The 27,205-nt window shown below is 36.5% G+C and overlaps 2 protein-coding genes across 3 annotated transcripts in view; both read left to right on the top strand.

Moving 5' to 3' along the window:
* Positions 1-12,035, top strand: part of lrriq1 (leucine-rich repeats and IQ motif containing 1) — a 30,031-nt gene extending 17,996 nt beyond the window's left edge. For both annotated transcript variants that reach the window (XM_051870976.1, XM_051870975.1), the window contains 9 exons: positions 622-711; positions 1,130-1,257; positions 1,363-1,419; positions 1,555-1,643; positions 2,829-2,927; positions 6,853-6,952; positions 7,094-7,154; positions 7,414-7,531; positions 11,487-12,035. In XM_051870976.1, coding sequence (XP_051726936.1) covers positions 622-711; positions 1,130-1,257; positions 1,363-1,419; positions 1,555-1,643; positions 2,829-2,927; positions 6,853-6,952; positions 7,094-7,154; positions 7,414-7,531; positions 11,487-11,620 — 876 coding nt within the window. In that variant the 3' untranslated portion in view covers positions 11,621-12,035. The remainder of the gene's footprint in view (positions 1-621; positions 712-1,129; positions 1,258-1,362; positions 1,420-1,554; positions 1,644-2,828; positions 2,928-6,852; positions 6,953-7,093; positions 7,155-7,413; positions 7,532-11,486) is intronic.
* Positions 12,036-14,260: 2,225 nt separating this feature from the next.
* Positions 14,261-21,341, top strand: alx1 (ALX homeobox 1). Its single transcript, XM_051870978.1, has 4 exons — positions 14,261-16,770; positions 17,903-18,195; positions 19,119-19,247; positions 20,550-21,341. Exons 1-4 carry the CDS (start codon positions 16,566-16,568, stop codon positions 20,886-20,888), a joined length of 966 nt encoding a protein of 321 aa, XP_051726938.1. The 5' UTR covers positions 14,261-16,565; the 3' UTR covers positions 20,889-21,341.
* Positions 21,342-27,205: the final 5,864 nt, after the last annotated feature.

The raw sequence follows: 27,205 nt of genomic DNA, 5'->3' as shown, positions 1-27,205 counted from the left end.
TGGTGCTCCTGCCATTACGGTGAAGTCGGCAGACAGATAGCCTGGACCACTGCGCTGACAGTCCTTTAACTAGCGCTCGTAGCCGTGAGGCGGGAGGCTGTCAGCAGTGATTAGGTATTGAAAAAGAGCAGTCAATGAGCGGGAAAGAGGGAAAGGAAAACGTTGTTTCTTTTTCTTATGTCACCTGCTATTTTCTGCCCATTTGCATCACGTTTACTCAACTTAACATTGGCTTAACCTATGAATTACACTAAGTGAGCTCATCTGTGTAGCTTATTAGGCGATTTATTATAGTGTATTACGATGTCATGTTAAATTGATCTGTGTTATTGGTCTACATCTGAATATTCTGGAGTTTTTCATGTGTTGGGTCTCCAATTTCTGCCTGTCACGACTTCAGGGGGGAAAAAAATCTGTTTTGAAGTAGATACATTCTCAAGTGTTTGTCGCACACAGGAAACTAGTTCAGTGCTTTTAACTTAATGTGATCTGCCACTTGCTTTGAAGGCATAATAAAAACATCAAGATGCACTTTATCAACTATGCAAATCCAATCAGATGCCATTTTAGAATGGCGCTGTCTGGCTCTTTTTAATTTTGTTTGTGTCCTGTTGTAAATAGAAAGTGCTGGAGAAGGACTGGATAACCCCACATTCCTATGCTTCACCGGCCAGAATGATGCCATTTTCGGAACAACTGCCATTGCCAAAGGTAACAGTCCTGCGAACCCTCCTTCTGTCTGTGGGCCGGCACAATCAGAGTCTCTCTGGGTGATTAAGTGCCGAATTTATTGCCTCCAAAAACACAATTACTTTCTGGGCCGCCTCAAACTTCCTTCTCGTCAGCAGATGTCATTTTTCAGCACGGTGCTTTGTCTCCTGCGGTTTCTTTTCTTTAGCAAGAGCCCGCCTTTTCTATCACGGTAGCGGCGCTGTGATGTGATGCAGCTGCTGCTGTGGAGATGTAGAGATTGTCGAATGCACTTCAGTGTTCTTAACCAAGATGAAAACTGAGCAGCAGGAATACTATCTATCCTTAAATAAAAGAACTGAAAGTGCACATCAAGCAAGTCTTTGTGTTAGAAATGGCATACTGATGCTTTCTTTGATCATCTTTGTGGTACTTACAGTCTCAACTCCCTCTTCCGATGGCGCCAAAGACCCTATCCGTTTCTCCACGGCAACCGAAACATGCGTGGTCAGATAGTGAAGATGCAGCCTGCTTGGAGCAAAGCGTGTCGCCTCACCTTAGTAGCAGGTGATCATTTGGCTTTGTTTCTAATGCTGATTATTATTTAAATGAACATTTTGCTCATTTTTTCTTGAAATGTTTATGGTTTTCTAAACAAACATTCATTTCCAGATCAATCCTCAAAATGAACAACCTGTCCGAAAAATCAGAAAAAATCCTCAAAGAATGGTATGTTTCTATGCTACTTTGTGCAGTCCTTCCAATAATAAAAAATATTACTGAAATGAATAATAATAAATCATTTTTTAATTCTACATTTTCAAAAATGGCCACTTTAGTTACTCTTGCTAACTTCTATTTCAGGGGCATCACTAATGACGCCACTGCTCTTCTCATGCTAAAGAGAGCCAAAAAATTGAAAGGCAGGAAACAGCAGGAGAAAAGATTATTGGGTAGGCACATCCATCCATCCATCCATACATCCATCCAAAATGTATATTCATAAACTGTATTAAAATGCAGGTCAAAGGTCTAGAAATCATCCATCCATCTATCCATCCATCCAATGAACTATACTTAAAACAATTCTACTTTTAATTCAATAGATCGTATATTGGATCCTAAATCCTAAAAGCCCACAAGAGCCTCCGAAAGCAACATAGGGGGCCTTAACATGAATTAAAATGATTTAAAAATGATTTCTAGACCTGGGAAAGTCATTTAAATCAATAAAATCGTATAATTCCATGTGCATTTTTATTTTATGAATATACATTTTTAGTTAGGCAAAGCTACAAAATATTATGAAGTATAAAATATTTTTAAATATCCTTATCCTTAATCCTTGTCCAGTGAATCACAAACAGCTGAAAAAGTGACGGGACCTTTGAATATTGTTGTGGACAATGGGGTTTTCAGAAAGGTTGAGAACCACTGTAGATTCCATATACAGTATTAGCATCCGGCATAGCCAGTGCAAGTACATTCCTATCAGTAAAGTTACATTATGTTATAATATTGCATATTTAGTCAAATTAAAATCACTACCACTAAAAAGGCTGCTATCAATCAATCTGTACTGACACTCAGAAACTTCTACATCTTTGGTGAGCAGTCGTGCCACACTTAGCATGGAGCTTGTGATTCCATGAGAAGCTTAATCTGCCATAACAGCAAGCAGCTCCACCCTGCTCCATGCCTTGTCATGTTCGATTGGCCTGTCTGCAAACATTCTTACATATATTCCATCTTGTTTTGAGTTCCAAGGGCCCAGATTCAGCTTCATTACTAGCAGCTAGGAAACATCAGCGCTCATAAGTTCAATGGGCCGTGAGTCTAAGAAGAATCCCAGACACGGTAGTTCTGGCCCTGGTCTGGATCCTCCAGGGTTGGCCTAAAGCTGGCTTTGATCAAGGTCAGGAGTGCGTGACTCTAATGCCACAAATCCAATCATGGCCCCATGAAATGAGGGCCTGTGTCAAGCTCTCAGAGCCACTTCTCCATGGGCCTTTGGTCTCATAATGGAAAGTGAAGGTTTGGTTTCTGTCAGTTTTCTGTTTGCGCTTGTCTGCTCGATGAATCCTGCATTCGTATGAGCTCATTTGTGGCTGCATTCCTTTCTGTGTTATGTGTTCTAGACCCAAATCCACGTCTGGCCCTGTTCAGGAGGCACAGTAACCAGTTTGTTTCCACAGAAACTCAAAGAACACGTTCTGGTTTCAAGGACAACTTTAAAGGTAGGCCTGTATATACACTACAAACCAAATAAATCACTATATAAATTCTAAAATAAATCACATTTCAAATGAATTACTATATATATGTATTTATATATACGTTTTTTTCTCTATATAAATGAACTGATTCACTATATGAATCAATTGGTTGAACTGATTTACTATATGAATCAGTTGATTGAGTTTGCACAATTTCCTGAATTCTGAGAGAACTGATCCATTTTTATTATTCCCCATGGGCTGGATCCATACAGTCATTTGGGACACGCTTGGATCTACCTTGTGTGTAATACACAAAAACATACACATTGCCCGATCAAATTGAATGCACATGATGGGATCGTAAATAGCTAGCTATTACGTTGTTTGGTATGGTGGAGAATAAACAAGATGATTGTATTTCAGGAGACTTTGTAGCGGACCTGAAGTGTGAAATTGAGTTAAGTACAGAGGAGGTAGGGCACTTAGGGGTTCCAGACTGAGAGAGAGTGCTGTCTGCAGCCCTAGTGACACCCTAGGGGGGTGGGGCTTTCAGCGCGACACTACTCAGGGGGGTCGAGCGTAAGAGATAAGGGATAGATGAAGGGTCATGTTAAAGAGCAGGGCAAATAAATGAAAAGATATCCTCTTTACATGCTAACGGTTGCTTTTTTCTTTACTTTTTTGTTGTTGTTCCGACTCCTCCGCCAGTCCCATGGCGTATGTAAGCCGATACCGATTTTCAAGTGGGTTACTTCATGTCCAGCACATCCACAAAAGAGAGCTTGGATAAAATAAACACGAGTGAGGCGGATATCTCGGAAAGAATCTGTCACGGCTTCGGGGGGCTAATCACCTCCAGAAGGGGGCTTGGAGCGCTCGGCTGAAATGTAAGCCCCTGCTGGGGGAGAGCAGGGGAGCGGCGGCCAGCCTGTAGCCTGAGGCTTGGGGCCGTCCCTGGTGGGGTTGGGGTTGTATTGCTGGTGCCTTCCGCAGGTCAGCAGAGGGGAAGAGCAGGTAGCCTTACCCAACCCCAAAGCCAGGACACAGTCCCATGATGCCCTGCTCATGTTGGTTTCAGCGTCTTTAATCTTAAGAAATGCAGTCACCTTTTTTTTCCGTTAAATGCAGCGTAGTTGCTTTGCGTTAACCTGCAAGTTTTTGCGGCTCTCCTGTGTTTGATTTGCACCATGTGTCCTGTATTTCCAGTCTTCTGTATCTGCTGGGCTTGGCACTGTATCACTTCTCAAGTAGATGATGCTTTTGGTTTGGATGGATTCCTTTGCAAAGAAAAATTTTTTGTGGAAAATAATACTTTAGATCCGTTTAACTGACATATAATGTCTTACTTGGGTCATATATAGCCATCCACCTTAACAAATGACTAATTATTCCATTTTTGGGTGTTTTGCACTTTAGTAAAATAAATAAAAATAATCAGAAAGCATTATTTAAGAACTGAAAACATCAGTTCTTAAATTTAAGAAAAGTTCAGATAAACCAAGGATTTAAATCTCACATTAAGATTGATCAGATTCCCTCAATTTTGGCGTACTTTTTTGATCGCTTCAGATTGATGTGATTGACAATGTGTGCGTATGTGTGTGTTGACCGCCGGTTGACCGCCTGTGGTCTGCTCTCTGGAGGTGAAGGTTTGACCCAGGGTAAAGGAAAGTGGGAGACAGAACCTCACGATAAAAGACCTGACCTCCCTCTTTGAGGCTACTCGGAGAACTCCCAAACAATCAAAGCCCCTTGGGTATGTCTCGTAGTCACACAAACACACGCACACACACACTCAAGAATCCCCCACATGCAAAGTGTGTCTTGTGGATAGTGGATAGCCTATGCGTGTGTGCATGGGGTGACTTCACTGCAGTGAAACAATTTAGTCATTTTGGACACCAAATTCCAGTTTAGTAAGTCAGATCCAAAAATAACTAGAACATCTATGGAAGCATTTTTGATAGACACAAGATAATTAGTTAGTAATGAAATATATATAAGCATCAAAAATGATGCTTTGTAGATCTATAAAAAAAGATCTATTGTAGATTAAATACGTCTTTGTGTATTTAATGTCATTGTAGGGTTATCAGTGCAGTTGTTATCTTGATTTTGTCAGGACTGACCATGTGTCAATGCCTCAGTATTGCTATGAAGGAAGAGCAGGATTTCTGAAAATTCTGAAAATACCTGCACAGTGACCTTAAGGGAATCACTTTGAACCGCTTCTCTGAACCCACCCCTAGCAGTTCGGTTCTGTAATCCTGACCCTCCGTGAAAGAGCTGATTCTCTGACTCCTGCCACCGCCATAGCAGCACCACACTGCCTAATGTACTTAAGAGCCCTTCTAACAGCCGTGACTCCTGGGCCTCCTAATGTCCTGAGGGTGGGATAGATAGGGGGATGCGAGTTTGAGAGCTACTGGATGCTACATGTGCATGTATTTCTATCATATAATATCTGTGGTTAACTCTGGAGGTCTTTCCCTTAAATCTGTTTGTTCACTAATATGATACACGCAACTTCTACCCCCTTTTTTCTTGTAGTTTTGTAACTTTTCAGTAAATAATAATACTTATTATGAACTATCTTAAAGGGATAGTTTACCCAAAAATTAAAATTACTTAAATAAAACACTTACTCACCCTCAAGTTGTTCCAAATCTGTATGACTTTCTTTCTTCAGTTGAACACAAAGGAAGATATTTTAAATAATGTTGGTAATCAAACAGTAGCCATTGACTTCCATAGTAGAAAAAAAAGACTATGGAAGTCAATGGCTACCATCAGCTGTCTGGTTATCACCATTCTTTAAAATATCTTCTTTTGTGTTCAACAGAAGAAAGAAACTCATACAGGTTTGGAACAACATAAGGGTGAGTAAATGATAACAGATATTGAATCTATAATCAGCTAAATGCTATAAATTAAATATTAATATATATTATAAATATGTTAAATAATCATATACCTTAACTGAAATATTCTATTCTATTCTATTCTACTCTATTCTACTCTATTCTAATACTTATTTTAAATACAGTGGCCCCAAAAGTATTTGGACAGTTAAGTCACACTTCAAAATGTATGAATATCAATGCATTAGATACACTAAACTATATCAAACCAGTTGACATTTATTTTAAAGAAAAATAACACAAGCACCATTATTAAGTAAAAATTACTTTAGGGCCAAATGGTTAAAAGTCATTGCAAAATGATTGTGTTTAAATGTTTTTTATTGTTCATTAATCTACTGTGTATGAAAAGCATCAAAGTCATATGAAAGCTCTTGAAAGTGCAAACTCACTGCTAATTCTGGATAATGGTTTCATTTTAAGACTTTTCAGCACCAATAAATGTGGATTGCTTTTCCCCCCCCGTTTTCTTGATCAGCCCTAAGGGAGGAGTTAATCACTTGACATTTTTAGTGGATTTTCAATTAACCCATGACAACTGTAACCCATAAACCTTGTCTGCTCTTTACTTTTTGCCAAAACCATGAAAATGACTTAAATAAATGGCTCATTAGTTCCAGCACTTGGCCGTCAGAAGTTGTTATCAATTCACGCTAGTCTCCACCGAGAACATGTTTATTCTGAATTAAGGCTTTTTAGTGACGTGTATCGAGACTGTCCATAAATTTCCCTACTTCCTACATACTCATTTGGTTTTTTTATTTCTCAGTAGACTTAAATATACACCACAGAAGTTCCCGAAACAAACGTTTTTTTTTTTTTTGCATGAGCTATCCAAACTCAAAGACTTGTTTCTTCTGCTTCTTAGCTCCAGTCCAAAACTATTCTTTTTTGATTCACTTGGTTCCCATCAGGAATTGTCTGGCAAACAAAATGTAATGTTTATTTCTGTAAATACTTAGTTGGATGTGTCTAAAAAAAAACTTTTGGATACTTTTCTTCTTGTTTTATGTCAAATGCAGTTCACAAAGCAGCAAATGAAGTTAACAAATCACCGAAAGCAGAGGAAAAACAAACTTACCAGTGGCTTCATTCCGACGCAGACTCTACGGGCACAGGAAGGTGAGAAACACTGCTCTGAACTAGTAGTTAATCACGATAATCAATTATAGTGGTGACTTGTAAACGTACACCATCTCACATGTTGTGAATGTGCTGTGGTGTAAATTGTGTTAGAGATAATCTATTTAATTACTTTTTTAGGGAACATTTCCTCCCTGATATTGGCCATGATATTCTTAATGGTGGGAGAGTGCAGCTTGTGGTAAGAGCCTTTTTTTTTTTTTGGCTTTTCTTGCTTAAACCAGTTCACTAACCTGACACTGTTCACTTTTTTCACAAGTACTATTGGATCCTATGCTAAATAACTGTGAAGTTACATTTAAAGTGGTACTCATACAAATTAAAAAACTTACTAACAATTGCTGTTCTCAGCCCCGTAAATACTTATAGGAGAGTGAATTTATGCATGTTTGAGTGTGTTAGTGGTTGTCTATACTTTAATTAACCTTTTTTTTTCTTAGGCCACTGGGGACAGAGACGGTGCAGATTCGGGATCAAGATTTTGGGCTGACTCCACTGATGTCTCTCCACCTCTTAAAACACATACTCGAGCTCGGAGATACTCTGCTGAAAACAAAAGTGAGTCTTTTACTTAAGTGAATTAACATAAAAAATAAATATAAAAAACACATTTTTTTCTTAATGAGAATATCTGTGCCAGGTCTGTTTATATTTGGTAATACTAATAATTATCAAGAGACCAACTGCATATTCATGCAGTGAACATTTTATTTATTTCTTTAATTAAGTGTTGCGTAAAAATATTGCTTGAGCAGACCATTTGCATTTTAAATGCTTTTTGCTGATAAAAAAAAAGATTATGAAGTATGTAAATTCCCATTAACATTAGAAACATCTGTGCCCTCATTGTTGATAGTATCACACAAGCCAAAAAAGAACGTTTTTGGAAAGCAGAGAAACTCCCTTCTCCACTTCTGTTATGAGTACATACAACACACTATTAAATACATTTCTTTACTTTATTTCTTTTTATGCTCCAGGTTTAGGTTGTACTCAGAACATCATCGCCATATGATGTATCTCAGTAATAATTTATGAAATGTTAAGGGATGGGAATAATTAAGGAAGAATTTTAAAACACTGCGGACTTCACACAATGATGTGAGGTTAAATCATGTCAGTCAGGTGCCAAATCAAATACTGCACACAGAGTGCAGTGGGTGTGGCATGAAGCGCTCGATGGAAACTGACATGAATGTACACATCATCTGGCTCACTTGATAACCTATTACAACATCACACAAATCTGATTTTACAACAATTGAAAACCACTTGACATCACCATGCACTTTTGTTAAATGGAAAAAGCAAGTTTGATATTTTTTCCCACCGGAGAATTTTTTTCCACTGACCAAATATAGACAAATGAATGTGTGATAACTTTTAGACAAACATTTTTACACTTTATTTTAGGGTCTTTTAACTAGTTGCTTATTAGCATGCATATTACTAGAATATTGGCTGTTTATTAGTACTTATTAAGCACATATTAATGCCTTATTCTGCATGACCTTATTCTACATTCTTAATCCTACCCAATACCTAAACTTAACAACTACCTTACTAACAATTAATAAGAAGTAAATTAGGAGTTTATTGAGGGAAAAGTCGTAGTTAATAGTGAATATGTGTTCCCTATACTAAAGTGTTACCACATTTTTAATAATGTATATATAATGTATATTTTAATATATATATATATATATATATATATATATATATATATATATATATATATATATATATACGGTCAAACCAAAAATTATTCAGACATTTTTTATATATTTTTACTAGTGGGTGCAGGACACTATAGTTCATTTATGTAAGTGAGGATAGCAAAATAAAGTAAACTGTGACATATTATACCCAAATATTCTTCATACAGTGGACTACCAGTAAAATTGATAAAAATTTTGAACCAAAAATTATTCAGACACTTTGACCTGACCATGTTTTGCTTAAGTGTTATCTGACATAATTAAGATTATTTTTTTCTGACACAGTTTAACTCTGAGATCTTGTCATATTTTATTACCATTTTTTAAGCTATAGTGAATAAACTGTAATAATGAATTAAATGTTCAAGGTGTCTGAATAAATTTTGGTTTGACTGTGTGTATATATATATATATATATAATATTATTTCACAATATTACTGTTATACAGTATTTATGATCAAATAAATGCAGCTTTGGTGAGCATAAGACACTACTTCCAAAAAAAAATCTTACCGACCATAAACTTTTGAGTGGTAACATATATATATATATATATATATATATATATATACATGTAAAGTCTTAGGCCACCACCAGCTTTGTTGTTTTAATGACCATCCATATTTATTTTTCAGTCTCTTTATTACATTACAAACAGGAATATATAAATATATAAAATACAGGAAATATGTACACAAAATGTAAAAAAAAAAAAAAAAAAAAAAATCTGAACAAAATGGCTTCATTTAGCAAAAATCAGTATTTAGTGTGACCTCCTTCCATTTTCTCAAAAAAAAAAAACTCTGAGAAACTTATCGTCAGATTTTGAAAGTTTTCTTGGCCGTCCAGTTCTTTTCCGTTCCATTTAGGTTTAAGAGAGCCGGTTCCTGCTATTGCTCAACTGTAATGGGAGGTCAATAAATACTTTCCACTTTAGCCTATAAAAGCTGTTTTTTTCTGATTTTTTCTGTTTTTTAATACTGCATACAAATTTATTGTATTTTCTGCTTATATTCTAAAAAGAGACTAAGAAGTAATTATATATAGTCATTATATTATTGCTAAAACAACATCTGATGGTGGCCTAAGACTGTTGCACAGTACTGTGTATATATAATGTATATATATACACATATATATGTATATGTGTGTGAGTGTATAATTGTCTATGTGCACATGTGTCAGCTTAGCAGACAGATGCCAGGGTCGATGAGGGGACGGGGGGGAATAATCTCTCGTTCAGCAGGAAACGGTCAGCGAGAGACCCCTGACACCTCACTGATTAAGTGCGAGCTCTGTCACACACTCTGTGCAACTCAGGACTCACCCTGACAAAGATCCCTCTGAGTGACACAAGCAAAGCTCAGCGTATTTAACATAGTGATGTCGGACTGTGAAGGCTTTTCACTGTCTGTCCTAATGAAGCCAAATTGGATTCCGCTGATGATTTGAAAATGAAATCCACGAGGATGCTGACAGCCTGACCGACTGAATGACTGACTAGCTGTCTGAATGACTGACTGAATCAAGACTTTCACATAGAGGTATTTATAGGTGAATTAATGGAGAGAGTTTAGCAGTATGACGGCTGATTCTGTAGATCAAAGAAAATTTAAATGCAAGATTTCTTTATAGATTAATTTTACAGTTTGTATGCAAAAGCTATTCCTCTATAATCCACAAATATCAGTACGCTTTTTCTGAAAGAGAATGTTTTATTCCCGTTGCGTGTTAGCCTGTTTATCTGCTAACATAATACAAATTTTCTCAGCCCCTCATAGGCCTCTTGTGATTTGAATTGGATCAGCGTGAGCGATTAGGTCATGGGCACAAAGTTGACATGCTTAGTACTATGTTCAATTACAGTAAGGACTCTATAAATACTACTTAGCTTTAATGCAACAAGATACCCTCTACTTACTGGGGCCGAGCCATAAAGAACAGTTTAGGGAGCCATAAACGTTTTCATTATGTGTGTAGAGGAAATCTCCCGGTGCCTCATTTTTTGCCCTCTTTCAAAGGTAATGGGAGCAAAATGGCTGAAAACAATTTGTTTGGTCACAGCGGTTAAGTGAGTGTGTGGCTGTTTTATTAAATATCAGCCCACAGAATCCGGGTAACAACATTTGTCTCTTTGAATATAAACGTCCAGGGTTTGAGGTGCAATTAATATCCATCGAGGGCTGACGTCTAGTTTTTCCATTTTAATCAACACAGACAAGGGACAAATGAAGACAAATGTAGTAAAAAGAAAAATATTATAATATGTATTAGCTAAACAATTACTACATTTGTAAAATGGGTTTATTTTAAGGTAACATTGTAACAGTGTAATTACACAAATAAGTACTGAGCAATATTTTGTGGTTAAGGTTAGGATTTGGTTTAGGGTTAGTTACTTGAAATTATGCATAATTTACAGTACATGTAATGTAAAACTGTCACCTTAAAATAAAGTGTTTAGGTAAAATGTATTGAATTTATTAAGAGCCAATTTTTTGAATAACATATTTTGTTGGAGAATTCAGGGTAGTAAGATGTGGTACACAGTAGCCTCTCGAATCTATGAAGTTTTACCTGGTGTTTCGTTTTACCATGTATGACTTCTGGCTGAGCACAGCAATGGTTTCTACACGTGGAACGCATCAGCTACAGAAAAAAGCTCGCTTTGTTCAATGTTTACAAGAACTGTGCTTGTAAGAAACACCAGAAATGTCAAAGTCTTAACAGGTAATTGAAAATGTATTAGCATTATTGAAGGTGTATTTTTATAAAATTATCTTTGTCTTCACAGAAACAGAAGTGCCATCACCCACCAGAGTCAATTCAGCTCCGACCCGAAAGGAACGCATCTCGTTCCGGGACAACCCAGTGCGACACAGTGGAGGCTGGGGTGGAGGAAAGAAGAGGTCCAAATTGAACAAGTAAAAAGATAACCACATCAGCTTGTGTTTGTTGCACTGAGATAATATTGATTCAGTTTGTTCTTTTGTTTTCACCCTTCATATTTGCGGCCGTGTATATATTCAGAGTGTGATGGATGTCTTGTTGATGTAAGCCCTTAACAAGACTTACAATGCACATTTGATCTCCGCTGAAATTCCTTGCAGCTGCTGTTTTTACTAAAATCCAGCTTCCTCTCCTGCAAATGAATTAGAAGCAATGGATGAGATATAGCCCAAATATCTGCAGGCGGTCACAAGATACGTATTGCTTTCATGTATCACTCCATTTAACATGAGCACTGCGAGCCATGGAATGGGTGGAAACCATTTACAAATGACATGCTTAATATGCAGACAATGACAGGCAATAAAAACCAGCTTGTTCCTGTTTCAATTTACTTGAGTTTTTTTTCTTTCCTTATACTGGGATTTTGTGTTGTTCATAAAGCTAAAAATAAAATGTTGCACATTTAATGAAAGTAATATATCAAAGATTACTGTCAATAAAGTATTTGGTTTGTAGCTCTGCCTCAAACACCTATTTTTTAATCTCTGATAACATGCATCTATGGCAAAAAGTCCAAAAATAGGTAAAAAAAAAATAAAAAAAAAAAAAATGCATACATCAGAGTTAGATGTGCTTTCTTAAGTGTTAGTGTCAGATAACAGAAAATATCCTTCTTTTTGTATTTGAACTTTCTGGCGCATCTTTTAACGTCTAGAAATGATCAAATAAATCTTGAAAAATGGTACTTATTAGCGGGAGTTTCGGCATTGTGTTTGGATAAGCAGCCCATATATATATATATATATATATATATATATATAGCAATAGATACTATTTACACTAAGTGACAATAGCAGCATTTTCTTAGCGATATGCTATTTTCACTAGGGGAAAATAGCAATAGATTGTATTTACACCATGTAAAAGTATCAGTTCTTCGCAATAAGAGTAAAGATGCTATCTATACTTTATATTGGCAGATACTATTTGCACCTCAGTATTTTTGTACATTAACAGGATGCAATAATATCATAGAGTGTAAATGATTATATTTATTAAAATTATTAAATGGATGCTGCCCTATTGGGAGAATAAAAACCCTCCCTATACCTTCCCCTAACCCTACCCAGTAAACACTTTTAATATTATTAAACGCTCATTTGCAGTTTATTTCTGCTTGTAGAACATTATTTTCATTTTTATTGAAAATAAATGCAAGCTCGGCAAAAGGTGGATTCAAACCCACGTCGATCGTGTTAAAAGCCAGGTCTGCGAGCCTCGCTACTGCTATGCCACTGAATACGTTGAATTACGCGCATCTTTTTTAAAACTTGAGTGGCCCAACCAGACATTGGTGGGCGGGCTAGTGTAAATAGCGTTTGCCAAAAAGGAACGCTATTTGCACTTAGTGTAAATAGACACTCCGTATATGGCAATATATATATATATGTGTGTGTGTGTGTGTGACTATGTATGTGCACACACACTTATAGACAGACAAACTGACTGACTGAATGCAAAAAGATTTCAGTATGACTCCAAAGACAGTACATTTCCAAGTTTCCACTTTTGCTGAATCTCAGAATAACAGACTGAATTTGCACACTGATGCCAGTGGGTAATTCATGCCAGTTGTTACCCACAGAAAACATAGGCAAACCCTGACAGATAATCTTTTCAACTGCCAGTGAGAGCAGATCTGTACAGGGTTAGTAAAACCCTCCTGAGCCATATAAAACCTATTGGTTTGTTTGGGTTTCTAATAGACTACGTTGTATTTAACTACCCAGGAACGCATTATGGGGAAAATAAATACTCATTGAATAATTCTTCACACTAAAATGAAAAGGCCTTTCAAACCAAATTTCACGTTGCAAGCTCAGTGCATCTGGCCTGACCTGAGCAGCTCAATCACAGCAGCTGGAAGAAGTGGTTGTGGCCAAAAAATGTTTATTATCATTTTAATTACTTAAGTGACTGCAAAGGCGTATATACACAAACCCAGCTGACACGCTCGTACTGACCTCTGACTTTCACCAGAGATTCGTTCTGTCTATAGTACATAAGAAAGTGAGAGAGAGAAAAAGAGAGAGGCAATAAACAATGGCAAACATGTCATTGGCCTGAAAGCCTCATGTGGCCTGTACAAAACCATTAAAATGAATTAAGAATGTATAATGGAGAAAATCACTAACTTCTCTCTGTACCAATTTGATCAGATTAAAGAGATCCCTCTGTCATTCAGGGTTATTATTATAACTGAAACTAAAACTAAAACCATAAAAAAAACATTTTCCATTTTCATTTAGTTCAACTTCATAAAATAACTAAAACTAAAACTTAAATAAAATTAATAAATGCTATATAGACATATTTAAAAAATGTATAAAAATGACCAAAACAAAATTATTAAACTTTATCTAAAATTTTAATTAAAACACACACACACACACACACACACACACACATATATGAAAGGTCATTCAATTATTAATAAACTATTAATAATATTATTATAATATTAATAATATTAATAAAAACTATAATAGTATTTCAATGTCATTATATATTTGCTCTTCATGTTATATATTATATTATAATATATTATATTATATTTATTATATTATACCAAGGACAAGGATCCTCAGTTTATGTGAAAGTATGAATATTGTAGGCCTATGTTATTAAGACTTAATATATCATGTTAACACGTTTGAATTAATAATTTAATAAAGTGTCGATTTGGAGGACATTTACCCATAATGTTGCAAAGTTTTTTTTATTATTTATTTTGGTATTGAAAGGATTAAATGGCAGATCAAGTGTTTTAAATATCTCATTGCTTTAATGTTCACTTATTTGAGTTGATTTTGCAGTATTGTATGTATTTGCGCGCTTAATTGAGTGAAATTAGGCCGTAAGCCATATAGCTTCATCTGCGCTTTCATGTGCTTGTCTTCTAATGCGCAGACAAAATTTCAACAAACCACACAGAATTTCTCACATTTTCCCCTCAGCAAGAGGTCCAAATAGAAGGTTATTTCAGAGCCTTAATAAGAAACCCCCCTGCTACTTAAGAGCACCCTATTTATTTTCATTTTTTTCTCGGAGTGGCACCATCAAACCCCAAGCATTGTAAGTGACCCTTAGATATGGCTAGCCTAGCAGGTGGTAAGGTTTGCTGGCAGAGAGAAGACGGTGATCTCTTACACACACTTTGGAGTGAGGGTGGTATCGGATGACGCCTTTCCTGTTTGAAATACAAACATTTAGGTGGTCGCAAAATCATTTTGGTGCCGAGCTTTATAATCTCGCATCCAAAAATGACTCTTGCAAATGCTTAAACGGCCTCACGCTTACTGCGCGTGTCACAACTGTTGCTGACGGGAATGTGAAGCTCTTCGTTGTTGGCATTATCAGTGGATTTTGGATAAAGTCAAGTGTGCCAATTGAGCTAAACTTCTGATAAATGTATAACAGAACAAACTACTCTAATAGGATATAAAAAGGACAGTTTTAAATATCACACTTTTGTTGAACTGTTTCTCCGTTTTTCTTACAGATTCATTCTATTTTCCACAAAAAACAAACTCTTATCAGACTCGATAATGGATGACAATTGGTATTTATGAGGATATAGCTTGTCGAAAGGCGTGAAAAAGTGTTAACTTTTATTTTTTTATTTAGGTCACAGTAACAGTTGAGTTTTATGAGTGTGACTGGTCATCATCACAAGCGCGCGCCGTCGTGATATTATTCGTCTCTTGATCGGAAGATTCAGATTGACATTTCATGAATAACCATTAGAATAGAAAGTTAGGCTATAAGAAGAAAAATAATATTTATAAAATGCTGCAGCAAATACCTGTTTGGTTCACTGAAACTTGTATCTGTACCTTAAAAATGTAATAAAAAAAGACCGTACTTGCAATTTTACTGGATTGTAAAAACGTTTGATAGAAGTAAAAAGTAAGAAGTACGTTATAATTTAATCGAAAATGTATATTATATTTAACAAGCCAATATACATACTTTATTTAAAAGTATTGCTAAGATTATTTTTAGTAAGTAAAACGTATAAATCACCTTATCATTCATATAATTATAATATAAAGCAAATAAGATGTTTAAATAATTTAATGACATTTACAGAAGTGTAAAATAAATGTTTTTATCAAGTGCCATATCGTAACGCCTCACTATATTTTTCTGGCAATAGCCTATAAGAATATTCGCTGGAACATACGCTTACTGAAATTAATATTAAGAAAATTAAATATGCTTTAGTTACTTATTTGCAGTAATAAAAATGAAATACAGTTTTTCTACAAAATTTACTTTAGTGTAGCCGAGCGTTTTGATGTTTTCCTCGTGATGTTATTTATGAATAACTTTATTAATTTTATTAAATAACGTAAAAAAAAAAAAAAAAAATCTAAAGCATCTATGCTTTATAAAGACGACTATACTTTATACTGTTCTTTAAACATTCACCAACTTTAATATGTTTAGGATGAAATGCTTAATTGTTTACAAATGGTTTAACACTTTAAATATCGCGCGATAGGCTATATAGGCTACTCTTGTCGGATTTATCAGTTAAATAATCATTATGGATATCCAAACACACTGAAAGCGAAAGCAAGTGTAATTGTTTCATTTCGGGTCATCACAGAGTTTCATAAATCTTATTTAGTGCTTGTGCGCGTGGGTGGAGTTTCACCATCTCCATATTCAGAAGTTGGGTGGTTTCTTGAATCTCCCACTCTTTGCCGTATAAAGAGAGGCCCTCGGTCTCTTTAAGACAAGACAAATTAACGACTTGTACAAATAATTGGCTGCATTGCTTCATTTTTGACATCACTAAAACATTTATGGTGTCCATTGACGCGCTTCATGCTTGAGACGAGGCCAGAGGACCATGATGGAGTACTTGAGCGACAAGTTCTCCTTGAAAAGTCAAGCGATTAAAGGCAGCGATTACTACATGGACCAAGTCATGGAGACTTTAGACAATGTGCCGTACTACAACAAGACATCACCTAAATGCGTTCAAGCCTTCTCGATGCAGAGCAATGATCAACACAGCACGATGGACAGATCGTCTCCGTGTGACAACCAAAACAGTAAGTCTGGCTTTGAGAATTTTCCCCTCCCCAACTTTGTAAAATGTAACAAAACATTTAGTAAAATCCTTAAAGATTATTCAGTGGTTGTTTGCAACACATTGGTTCAGTAAAGAAGTTGCTGTGTGGTTCTCTAATGAAGTTCTTAAGAGTTTCTTCAGGTCAGTGCGTTGAAGTTCAGATAATTTAAAGCAACGATTTATAGTGAAAAGTGAAAAATTATTTGTCAGATTGTTCTGTGGAATTGCTATAAAACCAATTTTTATAATAACCTTTATTTTTATGTGACAAAAGATACATTATTTAGAAGATGAAGTTCTATTTTATTTATTGTTATGGCTACGTTTATAGTGAAAAAAGCTAATGTAAGAATTGAATGTGAAAAATATATATGCAGATTTAACCAATATTTAAATAGGTTTTTGAAAGGTTACAACTTTTCAACAATTAGCCTTGAGTTACAATGTGTAATATTAGTATTTAAAAATGTTATGAACAAAAACAGCTAAAAAAAATGGTTACTTTTGTTTTTATATATATTTTTAAGAAATATGTCCCTTGTCTAATTCCTTATATAATTCTAAATAAACTTTTTTTGGCCTTTAAAATAATATTCTTCTAAGCGCATTTTCTATTATCCGCTAATCAGTTAACAGGCTACTTTTGGTAACACTTTTCATTAAAAAGTAATTCGAAAACATAATGCTGCAGATAAGTGATTCATTTTCATTAAAAGATCATTATTAAAATAAATGAATGTCATTTTATTCCCCGATTGATCATGGACTAAATGGACAAATAATAGGCCTATACATGTGTACCTACATTCCATCCGCTTTCTTTTCGCTGTAAAGTTACATGAACAGTTGACATATAACATGTCCATGAGCTGTTTTTTATTTATATAGATATGAATAAAGTGTATATTTAGGGTCATAATTTTGAGATCATCAGCCTACGGTGTAGCAAAAATATTTGAAAAAGTAGCCTACTACAACTTTATTCCGTGCAGTTTCTTTGTGTTGAAAAAAAAAAAAAATGTTTAAATAAAGTTTTACATTTAGTTTTAGATGCTGCTGAAAATGTCTGCAGTTTTATGTCAACTATACCCATATTTTAATAATGATTATAGGCGTGAATTACTGCGCTCCAAAAACCGAGGACAGCAGCCTGCACGCGATGGAGAACTGCTGCAGTATCAGAGTCTCACCGGCTACAACCGGACCAGACAAAACAGAGCTGGACGACATCGGCGAAAAATGCGACAGCAACGTGTCGAGCAGCAAGAAGAGACGCCATCGCACAACCTTCACGAGCGCTCAACTAGAGGAACTCGAGAAAGTCTTCCAGAAAACCCATTACCCAGATGTGTATGTGAGAGAACAGCTGGCCATGAGAACAGAGCTAACGGAGGCTAGAGTTCAGGTAACTGCTCAGTTTCATTTGGATAATTCTCTAAAACTCTTTCGCTTTTTTTAGACTTATGTATAGGCTCTCAGTGCATTTAGGCCTTGTCGGAGAAAAACGCCATTATGTTTGAGGACAACAATTTGCTCACTTTAAAACACTAAAATCACCTTTGATTCGCCATACTTACACGCATTCCTCGGCGTAAAAATAAAAACAAACTATAATTGACATCTTAACTTGAATTTCCGTATTAAATGTTGAAGTTAAAATGAAAGTGGTGCAATAACCTGCACTTGTACGTTCATTCAACACATTCTCACTCCCAACTCGTCACACAGGCCTCTATTGTCGCTTGGTCTGGACACCTCGGCGTCACTTTTTAACTCACGAGGTACCTCTTTAGCGTCATTTTTCGACATGCAGGGTACTCCATTGCTTTCAGTGAGAAACACACACACAGACGCGTTCGACAAATGCTATCGCAACGATGAAATTATATATTGGGTTATAAAAAGTGACCTCGAGGGGTCCTGCAGGCGTCAATATGTGACGAGTTTGGTGAGAATGTGTTGGTTCATTGCGCCTGAAAACTCATGAAAAATATTAAAGGACAGAAATTAAGATGCTGTCGTGATGAAAACATGTTTACAATGCTCACTAAAATACCTGGCATTTATTACCATCATTTAGTTATAGATCTGTATTGTTTTCAGTCTAAACGTAGCAACCCTTCCTATGTCACAATTCATGGATTTAATGTCACAGCCCTATAATTGACTTCACATTTAATCAAATATATTTAAATAAAAATAAACAAATAAAGTAAAACAACAAAAAATAAATTCTGATTTCTTTTTTAAAATTGTGCCTACATAAAATGTTACCTCAACATTCATTCATCATGGAAAAATAACTCAACTTTTCTCTTCCTTTTTAAGGTATGGTTCCAGAACAGAAGAGCGAAGTGGAGGAAGAGGGAAAGATATGGACAGATCCAGCAGGCCAAAAGCCACTTTGCAGCGACCTATGACATATCAATGCTGCCCCGGACAGACAGCTACTCACAGGTGATTCACTTATTTGCATCATTTTTACAAAAACTAAAATATAAAAAAAAATAAACAGGCATATTTACCTGTATTGGCAACCCTATATTGTTGTTCTGCACTGTTTGAATGTCTTTAACCCATATATTTATAATACGTCTCAGAAGTAATCATATTTGTCATACATTGTAGAAGTAGATTTCATGATCATTTTATTAAAAAAAAAAAAAATGGTGACACTTTATTTTGATGGTCCCTTTTGAACAGTAACATCGCAACTATATGTCAACTAACTGCTAAAACAATATTAGTAGACTGTCTGCTTAATATCTGCCATCTCTTTATTGTGATGGTCCCCTAACAGACATTCTACTGACTATAAGTAACTTTGCAAGTACATATCATTCTACTTACAGTGCTTACAGTCTACTAATACTCTACTAAAACTCTTGACATGTAGGTGCAACGTTCCTTATAGTCAATAGAATGTGTTAAAGGGACCATCAAAATAAAGTGAAACCAAAAAAATTATTCAAGGTGACAGTATTTATTGATCTGATTACTGAAAAGTCACATAACATTTGACCTAATTTCAGCAAATAGCATATAGTCCTTACCCAAACACAGTGCATGAATTGTTGACAGCAAGCATTAACCTTTAGAGCTTGAATCTTGAGACGGGTGTGGGCGGTCAGTCAGAGCCGCCGCACGGTAACTGACAAAAGCTGCTGGGAGGATAGGAGAGGAAAATTTACATGGCACCGCAGGACCTCAATTTCCTTCATCCGAGAGCAGATTCCTCTCTCATGCGTTTTCTATAGTCATATATATAAAAAAAAGCCTTAATTTGACATTACAGCAGGTCCTTATTGCACCAGGCATGTTGTAAACCAGACTGCAGGGCTTGTGTTTGTCTTATGCCCATGACATGTGTACGGTCAGATTTTTGTGGTGAACACAGATGCATTTTTGTGGACTGCAGGGTTTGTTTTTAAAAGCCTGGTCTGGATTCATTTAAAGTCTTGGACATAATCGTCACTGTATTTTAATGCAGATTGAGGGTGTATCTGATATGATGTCATCGGTTTATCAGAAACTTTTCCCAGGCATACTAAAATGCATAGATTTATAATTTAAAATTGAATTAACTTTCCAAATCAGAATCTATGTTGATTTTTCAAACATTTAGATTTCTTTATTTTGATTATTATTCAAGCCTGTTTTTTTCCATCTCCACTTCATCTAGACATGTACCAAACACAGTGTTTTTTGTCTCACATTCATTCGCATATTTAAGTGTTAATGATTTCTCTGACCACACAGATTCCCAACAACTTATGGACAGGTCCCGCTCCAGGCAGCTCCGTAGTGTCGTCCTGCATGATCCCGCGAGGTTCCCCTCCCTGCGTGACATCTCCCTACCCTCACTCGCCGAGAGCCGCTGAGCACGGTTACGTGGGCTTCCCCAATCACCAGCAAAATCAGTTTGGAGTTAATCACGTATCTCTCAATAACTTCTTCGCCGATTCACTTCTGGCTCCTTCACCGAACAGTCACGCCGCGTTTGAAACCAAACCCGAGTTTGAACGGCGGTCCTCCAGCATTGCTGTACTGCGCATGAAGGCTAAAGAACATGCAGCCAACATATCTTGGGCCATGTGAACTCTGAACTTATTCTAATAGTTGTGTTCTGAACAGTTTTTGCCTAGTAATAACAATACAACCAGTTACTTTCAAGTGGCTGCCCAATTTTTAATATTACTTTTTATATTTTTATTGGAACGACAAAGATATCAGCCCGTGATTATAGACTGTTTAAAAATTCTGGAAAAGTCTTTTAAAAATAATTTAATTAAAAAACCTCTTAACTGAACAGTGTTTTTTCTTCTTTTGTCTTAGCATCTCTTGTAGTTATGAATATGAAGGGCAGAGAACTCAACAGTTTTACACTCTCATAACGTTAACAGAGATGTTATGGCTGACATACTAACACTATGTCTGTGTGCTTTGCAGCAAAGCTGTTTAACGCTCTCTAGCTGTGGCTAGTCTGCAGTGCCACATGCAGAGGAGCACATTTTTTATTTTATGGGAATAAAAGTTCATTTAAATAATCAATGTGTTTCCTTTTTTTCATTCTCTTAGCTTCTGCTCTCTTTTGATAGAACATATTGATTCACCATTAGATTTTTTTTTTTTTTTTTTTTTTTAATCATATAAGCTACCTGTTTTATGAATTAGGTCCAATTTAAAATATCTATTTTTTCTGTTTTAATATATTTTAAAATTATTATAGTAATTACAATAACTGGGTAATAACTAGGTACTAACCCTGAACCTAACCTTAACCCATGTAGTTACCTTATATTAAGGTACTTTCATAGGTAAGTAGACTGTAAGTACACATAAAGTGCAACCAAATTTTCAGCATCATTACTCCAGTCTTCAGTGTCACACGATCCTTCAGAAATCATTCTAATATCCTGATCTGCTGATCAAGAAACATTTCTTATTATTATCAATGTTAATTAATGTTAATCTTAATTTTTATTTTTATTTTTCACATGGAAAGCGTGATATGTTTTTTTTTTTTTTTTTTTTTAGGGTTCTTTGATGAACAGAAAGTTCAAAACAACTGCATTTATTTGAAATAGGTTATTTTTGTAACAATGTAAAAGTCTTAACTGACCTTTGATTAATTTAATGCTGAATAACATTTGTGTACGTTTTTAGTACAGTTATGATATTATATTTGTGTTTCTGAGTAAACTGACAAAATAAGCCGTACTAAATAATTTTCTGGTTTAGTACTGATCCTTTTTCAGCTACTCTGTTGCTCTATTTCTCCTTTTGAGACTAACACAACTTTATCAAGTTAGTCAACTGTTTGTGGCTTTTGCCAAATAAACAACCAAAAAATGTTCTCCTGTTTTTCATCCACAAGTTTTTAAGTAGCACTGAGGTGTTTTACACTTTGCAGAAATGATATACTTTTGTATGTTATGTATAAATAGAGTTAACAGGGATGCCTAGTTTAAAAAAAAAAAAAGTCACTGGAAGAGTATCTTATGTAAATTAGAAGCAAAATAATCATTTCCGTGTTACACGTTTATTTAATGAGATTTAAGATTATACTTTAAAAATTTTTTTATTTTATTTTATTTTTTTCAGTTTTATGACTTGCTTGATACAAACTATTAGTATTTTGTATTGACTGTTGTGGAGTGAACCTTTGTTAATATTTTTGTACTTAGACCAGTGAATCTCAATCTTTTTGACTTCAAGATTTAGTTGTTTTAGCCTATTTTTATGTTTGTTTTGTTTTATTTTAAATCATTTTAAGTCATCTTGAGGCCTGCTAGAGGGCCCCGGCCCCCAGGTTGAGAAGCACTGACTAAGGGCACATTTACAAAACATCGATGTACTAAAAATGGCAAAGATTGACAATGCGACAGCATTGTCACAATGATCCCTGTTCAAACGGATCCTCAACTAAAAATGCTGTATTATGCATGCCAGGCCAGTAGTTGGCGATGTCACTTTGTAAAGAAATGCTACGTGCCTATAGACTGAACGCATAACACGCATGACATCACCGTTCAAGTTCACAAAATCACGTTTTTGTAATTACATGGAGACAGTAATGGTAATGTTTTCAAAAAGGTGCACTTTGAAACAGTTTTCAAAAGTTTGTGTTTTCAGGCCCCCAAAATAATATTGTAAATTAACGACTAAAACGCATAAAAAGTTTTCCAAAACGGTATTGTGTAAACGGCCCCTTTGAGTGTATCTCTGTATCCATCTCTTGGTCACTGGTCTATATTTCTCTGACTCCACAGCTTCAGTGTAACACTGCTTTCACTGTAAGACTGATGGTGTAGCACATGTGAGGCAGAAGATCCCACCACAGTCTGCTGCAGATGAGCTCCATCAGCAGGTCGAATGGGTTTGACCCTCCGGGGTGAGCCACGCTCATTAATAAAGACCCTCACGTGCTTGGGGGAGTGAAACACGCAAAAGAGATAGATCTCTCTGCTGCCCAACACTCCAGACCTGCAGTTGGGAGGGGGGAAAAAACAAAACATTTTAAAACACTATGGATTACAAAAATGTACCCATGCATTAATTATTTCCCCTTTAAACAAATAAAATTAAAATAGATTTCCGTTATTGTGATTAGACTGTAATCAAAATTGATTTGGCCGTATATACATTTGTGCTCACAGTTTAGTAACATACTGAAAATTCACTGAAAGGATGCTTCGTAACTCACTAACCAGTGAACACATAAAGAATAAAAACAATCTGGCTTTGTACATGCAGGCATGGATTTTGTGAAAGACATTTCAAAGATAAGCTGGCAAGTGCAACGGCAAAAACAAAAACAAGTCACACGGGACTTTGTGTGGAAAATGATGTGATGCCTCTTGTCCAGAAGTTTATGCCCTGACTTTGAATAGCTCTCCTCTAGACGACTCATATATTTTCCGTGCACTGTATCCTTGATGGACATTTTTGGCCCAACTCTGCAATCAAGCACAACATGGTCTTTATAATTACAGTATGCATGTAAACATACTTAGGATGTATTTCTTGTGGATAGTTTATTCAGTCGTCCCTACCAAGAGGTCCAACTGGTGCTGTACCAAAGGAAATAGCACACGTCAGACATGTCACGTCACTGTCAGATGTAATCTCTAACTGTAATTCTTGACTTTAATTTTTTTATTTGTATATATGATTTAAAAAGTATCAGGGGCAATTATATTCCAATGGTCAGTTTTGTGCCATAAAGTTTGCAAGCCAGTACAATCAATCACCCACATTACACTAAACTCACAATAATAATGAAGTCCAGTAGAGTACAACAACTGGAGAAGTGACTCACACACTCACTCTCTCACTCACTCACTTAGTGAAGCATCTTAGTGAAGATGCTATCATCTTCACTTAGTATGAAGGGCATTTTCTCAGTATCAGTTCAACGAATGATGGAATCAGTGTTTCAATTATGGAGAGAAATGTTTCTCTTACATTGTGATATTTAGGACAGATGAGCAGAAAGTGTTTCTCATCCTCTATTTGCTGTAGATATATGTAACAGCCCAATACTTATACAAACTCCTCGTAGAGCTTTAATCAGAAAAACGTCATATTTGGTCAGTCTAATCTTAAGGCCTTAGCAATGTTAACTTGTGAAGGTCTTGAGTTTTCACTAAAGGGCATGTCTGTAGCGGCCTGATAAAATTCGGATGTTTTGCCATGAAAAAGGAAGCTGTTGTAACTCAGGCATACAGTGTCCGATCTGCCCCAAACTTCACATGTGTGGTAAGAGTCCTTCCCAGAATGTTATTCTAACGTTAATCTAACATTCCTAGAACGTTATTCTAACGTTATTCTAATGTTAATCTAACATTCCCAGAACGTTAGTTTTTGGTTTGTATAACGTTATTCTAACATTAATCTAACGTTCCCAGAACATTATTCCAACGTTAATGTAACGTTAGTTTTTGGTTTGTATAAAGTTATTCTAACGTTAATCTAATGTTCTTATAATGTTATTTTAACATTTCCAGAACATTAGTTTTTGGTTCCCAGAAGGTTATTTTTAGGGCCCGAGCACCGATGGTGTGAGGAGGACCCTATTGTAATTGCTCAGTCAATTATTCTTCTTCTCTGAAATGACTCGCATTTTTGAGGGTTTAAACATGCTCGAAAACTCATGAAACTTTGCACACGCATCAGAAGTGGTGAAAATTTATGTCAGATATGGGTTTCAGAATTAGTGTGGCAAAATGGCTCGATAGTGCCACCTACAAAATTTCAGTTAAGCGCCATTCGAGCTACGTTTCACGTACAGGTATGAAATTTGGTAGACAGATGTAAAAGCCCAGTACCTACAAAAAAGTCCTTGGGTGCAAAATCTGAAAACCCAACAGGAAGTGAGATACTTTGAATTTTCTTTGCAAAATTTTTGCAGTTTTTGCCATTTCCAGACGTTGTACTTTAACAAACTCCTCCTAGAGCTTTAATCAGATCAAGGTCATATTTGGTCAGTCTAATCTACAGGCCTTTGTGACGTTAAATTGCGAAGATCTTGCCTTTCCACTAAAGGGCGTGTCTGTGGCGGCCTGACAAAGTCGGATGTTTCACCATGAAGGAGAAAGCTGTTGTAAGTCAGGCATACAGTGTCCGATCTGCCCCAAACTTCACATGTTTGATAAGAGTCCTGGCCTGAAGACATCTCTATGCCAATATTCGGTTAGTCATAGTGCCACCTGCTGACAACAGGAAATGGCATGCTTTGCACAATAATTCACTCCCAGAAACAAATTTAAATATGCCATGAAGTACCAAACATAAACACGTTAAATCATGCAACACTTGGCTAAGTGCTCATGTTTGTGATTAATGCCACTAAACAGGAAGTTGTTGTAACTCAGGCAAACAATGTCTGATCTGCTCCAAACTTCACATGATTGATAAGAGTCTTAGCCTGAAGACATCTACATGGCAATATTCAGAAATAGTCAAAGTGCCACCTGTTGGCAGCAGGAAGTGTGGCACGACGTGGCAATGACTTTGCCATATTTCAACTGTATGTACTCACTTACATGCATGTTACCCACTATTCACTGTTTTCCTAAAGCCACCGGGTGGTGATGGCCCCGGGTGCGAGGGCCCTTTCAACGCTGCTTGCAGCTTTAATAATAGTTTTGGGGTTGTAGCTGTGGTCAATTGGGAATTGAGTTTCATGGACAAGTTGAAGAGCGAGTGTGTTTAGAGGATGAGATTCTGCTGAGGGTTCATTGGAGAGGAGGGCTTTATATTGTACTGAATCAGGATCAGACTGATGTATGTTCAGCAGGTACAAGCCTAATTCAGCCCTGCAGGTGGACGTGCTTCTGTGAACCCCTAAAATGTTTTTGCCAATTTCCAAATGTAGTTTTTCTACTGAAGTTTTATCCCAATTTTTAAAATTTAGTACTGGTCCCCAAATTTCACATCCATATAAAACAACTGGTTTTATTATTGAATTATATAATTTTATCCAAGTGTTAATGGGTATTTTCAAGTGACCGCATCGTGACTTTATAGCATAGAAAGCCCTCCGAGCCTTTTCGCTTAGTGTTTTGACAGCCAGACCGAAGCTTCCCAAAGCGCTGATGTCGATGCCCAGATAACTGTAGCTGGTGCTATGCTGTAGGACCTGGCCTTTATAAGTGAACTGGTGTTTGTTTCCCTGAGATCTGGCCTTCTTCTGGAACACCATGACTCTGGTTTTGTACAGATTGACTGTCAGGTCACTCACTCACTCACTCAGTCAGGCACTCACTCAGTTACTCAGTCAGTCAGTCAGTTGCTCACTCACTCACTCACTCACTCACTCACTCAGTCACTCACTCACTCAGTCACTCAGTCAGTCAGTCAGTCACTCAGTCAGTCAGTCAGTCAGTCAGTCACTCACTCACTCACTCACTCACTCACTCAGTCACTCACTCACTCAGTCAGTCACTCAGTCAGTCAGTCACTCACTCACTCAGTCAGTCACTCACTCACTCAGTCAGTCACTCAGTCAGTCAGTCAGTCAGTCACTCACTCAGTCACTCACTCACTTACTCACTCAGTCAGTCACTCACTCAGTCAGTCAGTCACTCAGTCAGTCAGTCAGTCAGTCACTCACTCACTCAGTCACTCACTCACTCAGTCAGTCAGTCACTCACTCACTCACTCAGTCAGTCACTCAGTCAGTCAGTCAGTCAGTCACTCACTTACTCACTCAGTCACTCACTCACTCAGTCACTCAGTCAGTCACTCACTCACTCACTCAGTCACTCACTCAGTCAGTCAGTCAGTCACTCAGTCACTCACTCACTCACTCAGTCACTCACTCAGTCAGTCACTCACTCACTCAGTCAGTCACTCAGTCAGTCAGTCAGTCACTCACTCACTTAGTCAGTCAGTCACTCACTCAGTCACTC

The sequence above is a fragment of the Ctenopharyngodon idella genome, chromosome 18, assembly GCF_019924925.1.
Source record: "Ctenopharyngodon idella isolate HZGC_01 chromosome 18, HZGC01, whole genome shotgun sequence".
Lineage (NCBI taxonomy): Eukaryota > Metazoa > Chordata > Actinopteri > Cypriniformes > Xenocyprididae > Ctenopharyngodon > Ctenopharyngodon idella.
The sequence above is the reverse complement of the archived record's forward strand: the minus strand, read 5'-3'. Positions and strand labels throughout refer to the sequence as shown.

Bases quoted from the DNA above. Each gene is read 5' to 3' on its own strand.
- alx1 (XM_051870978.1), top strand. From the start codon at position 16,566: ATGATGGAGTACTTGAGCGACAAGTTCTCCTTGAAAAGTCAAGCGATT. The intron at 18,196-19,118 runs GTAACTGCTCAG...TTCCTTTTTAAG, and splicing joins TAACGGAGGCTAGAGTTCAG to GTATGGTTCCAGAACAGAAG. The intron at 19,248-20,549 runs GTGATTCACTTA...CTGACCACACAG, and splicing joins GGACAGACAGCTACTCACAG to ATTCCCAACAACTTATGGAC.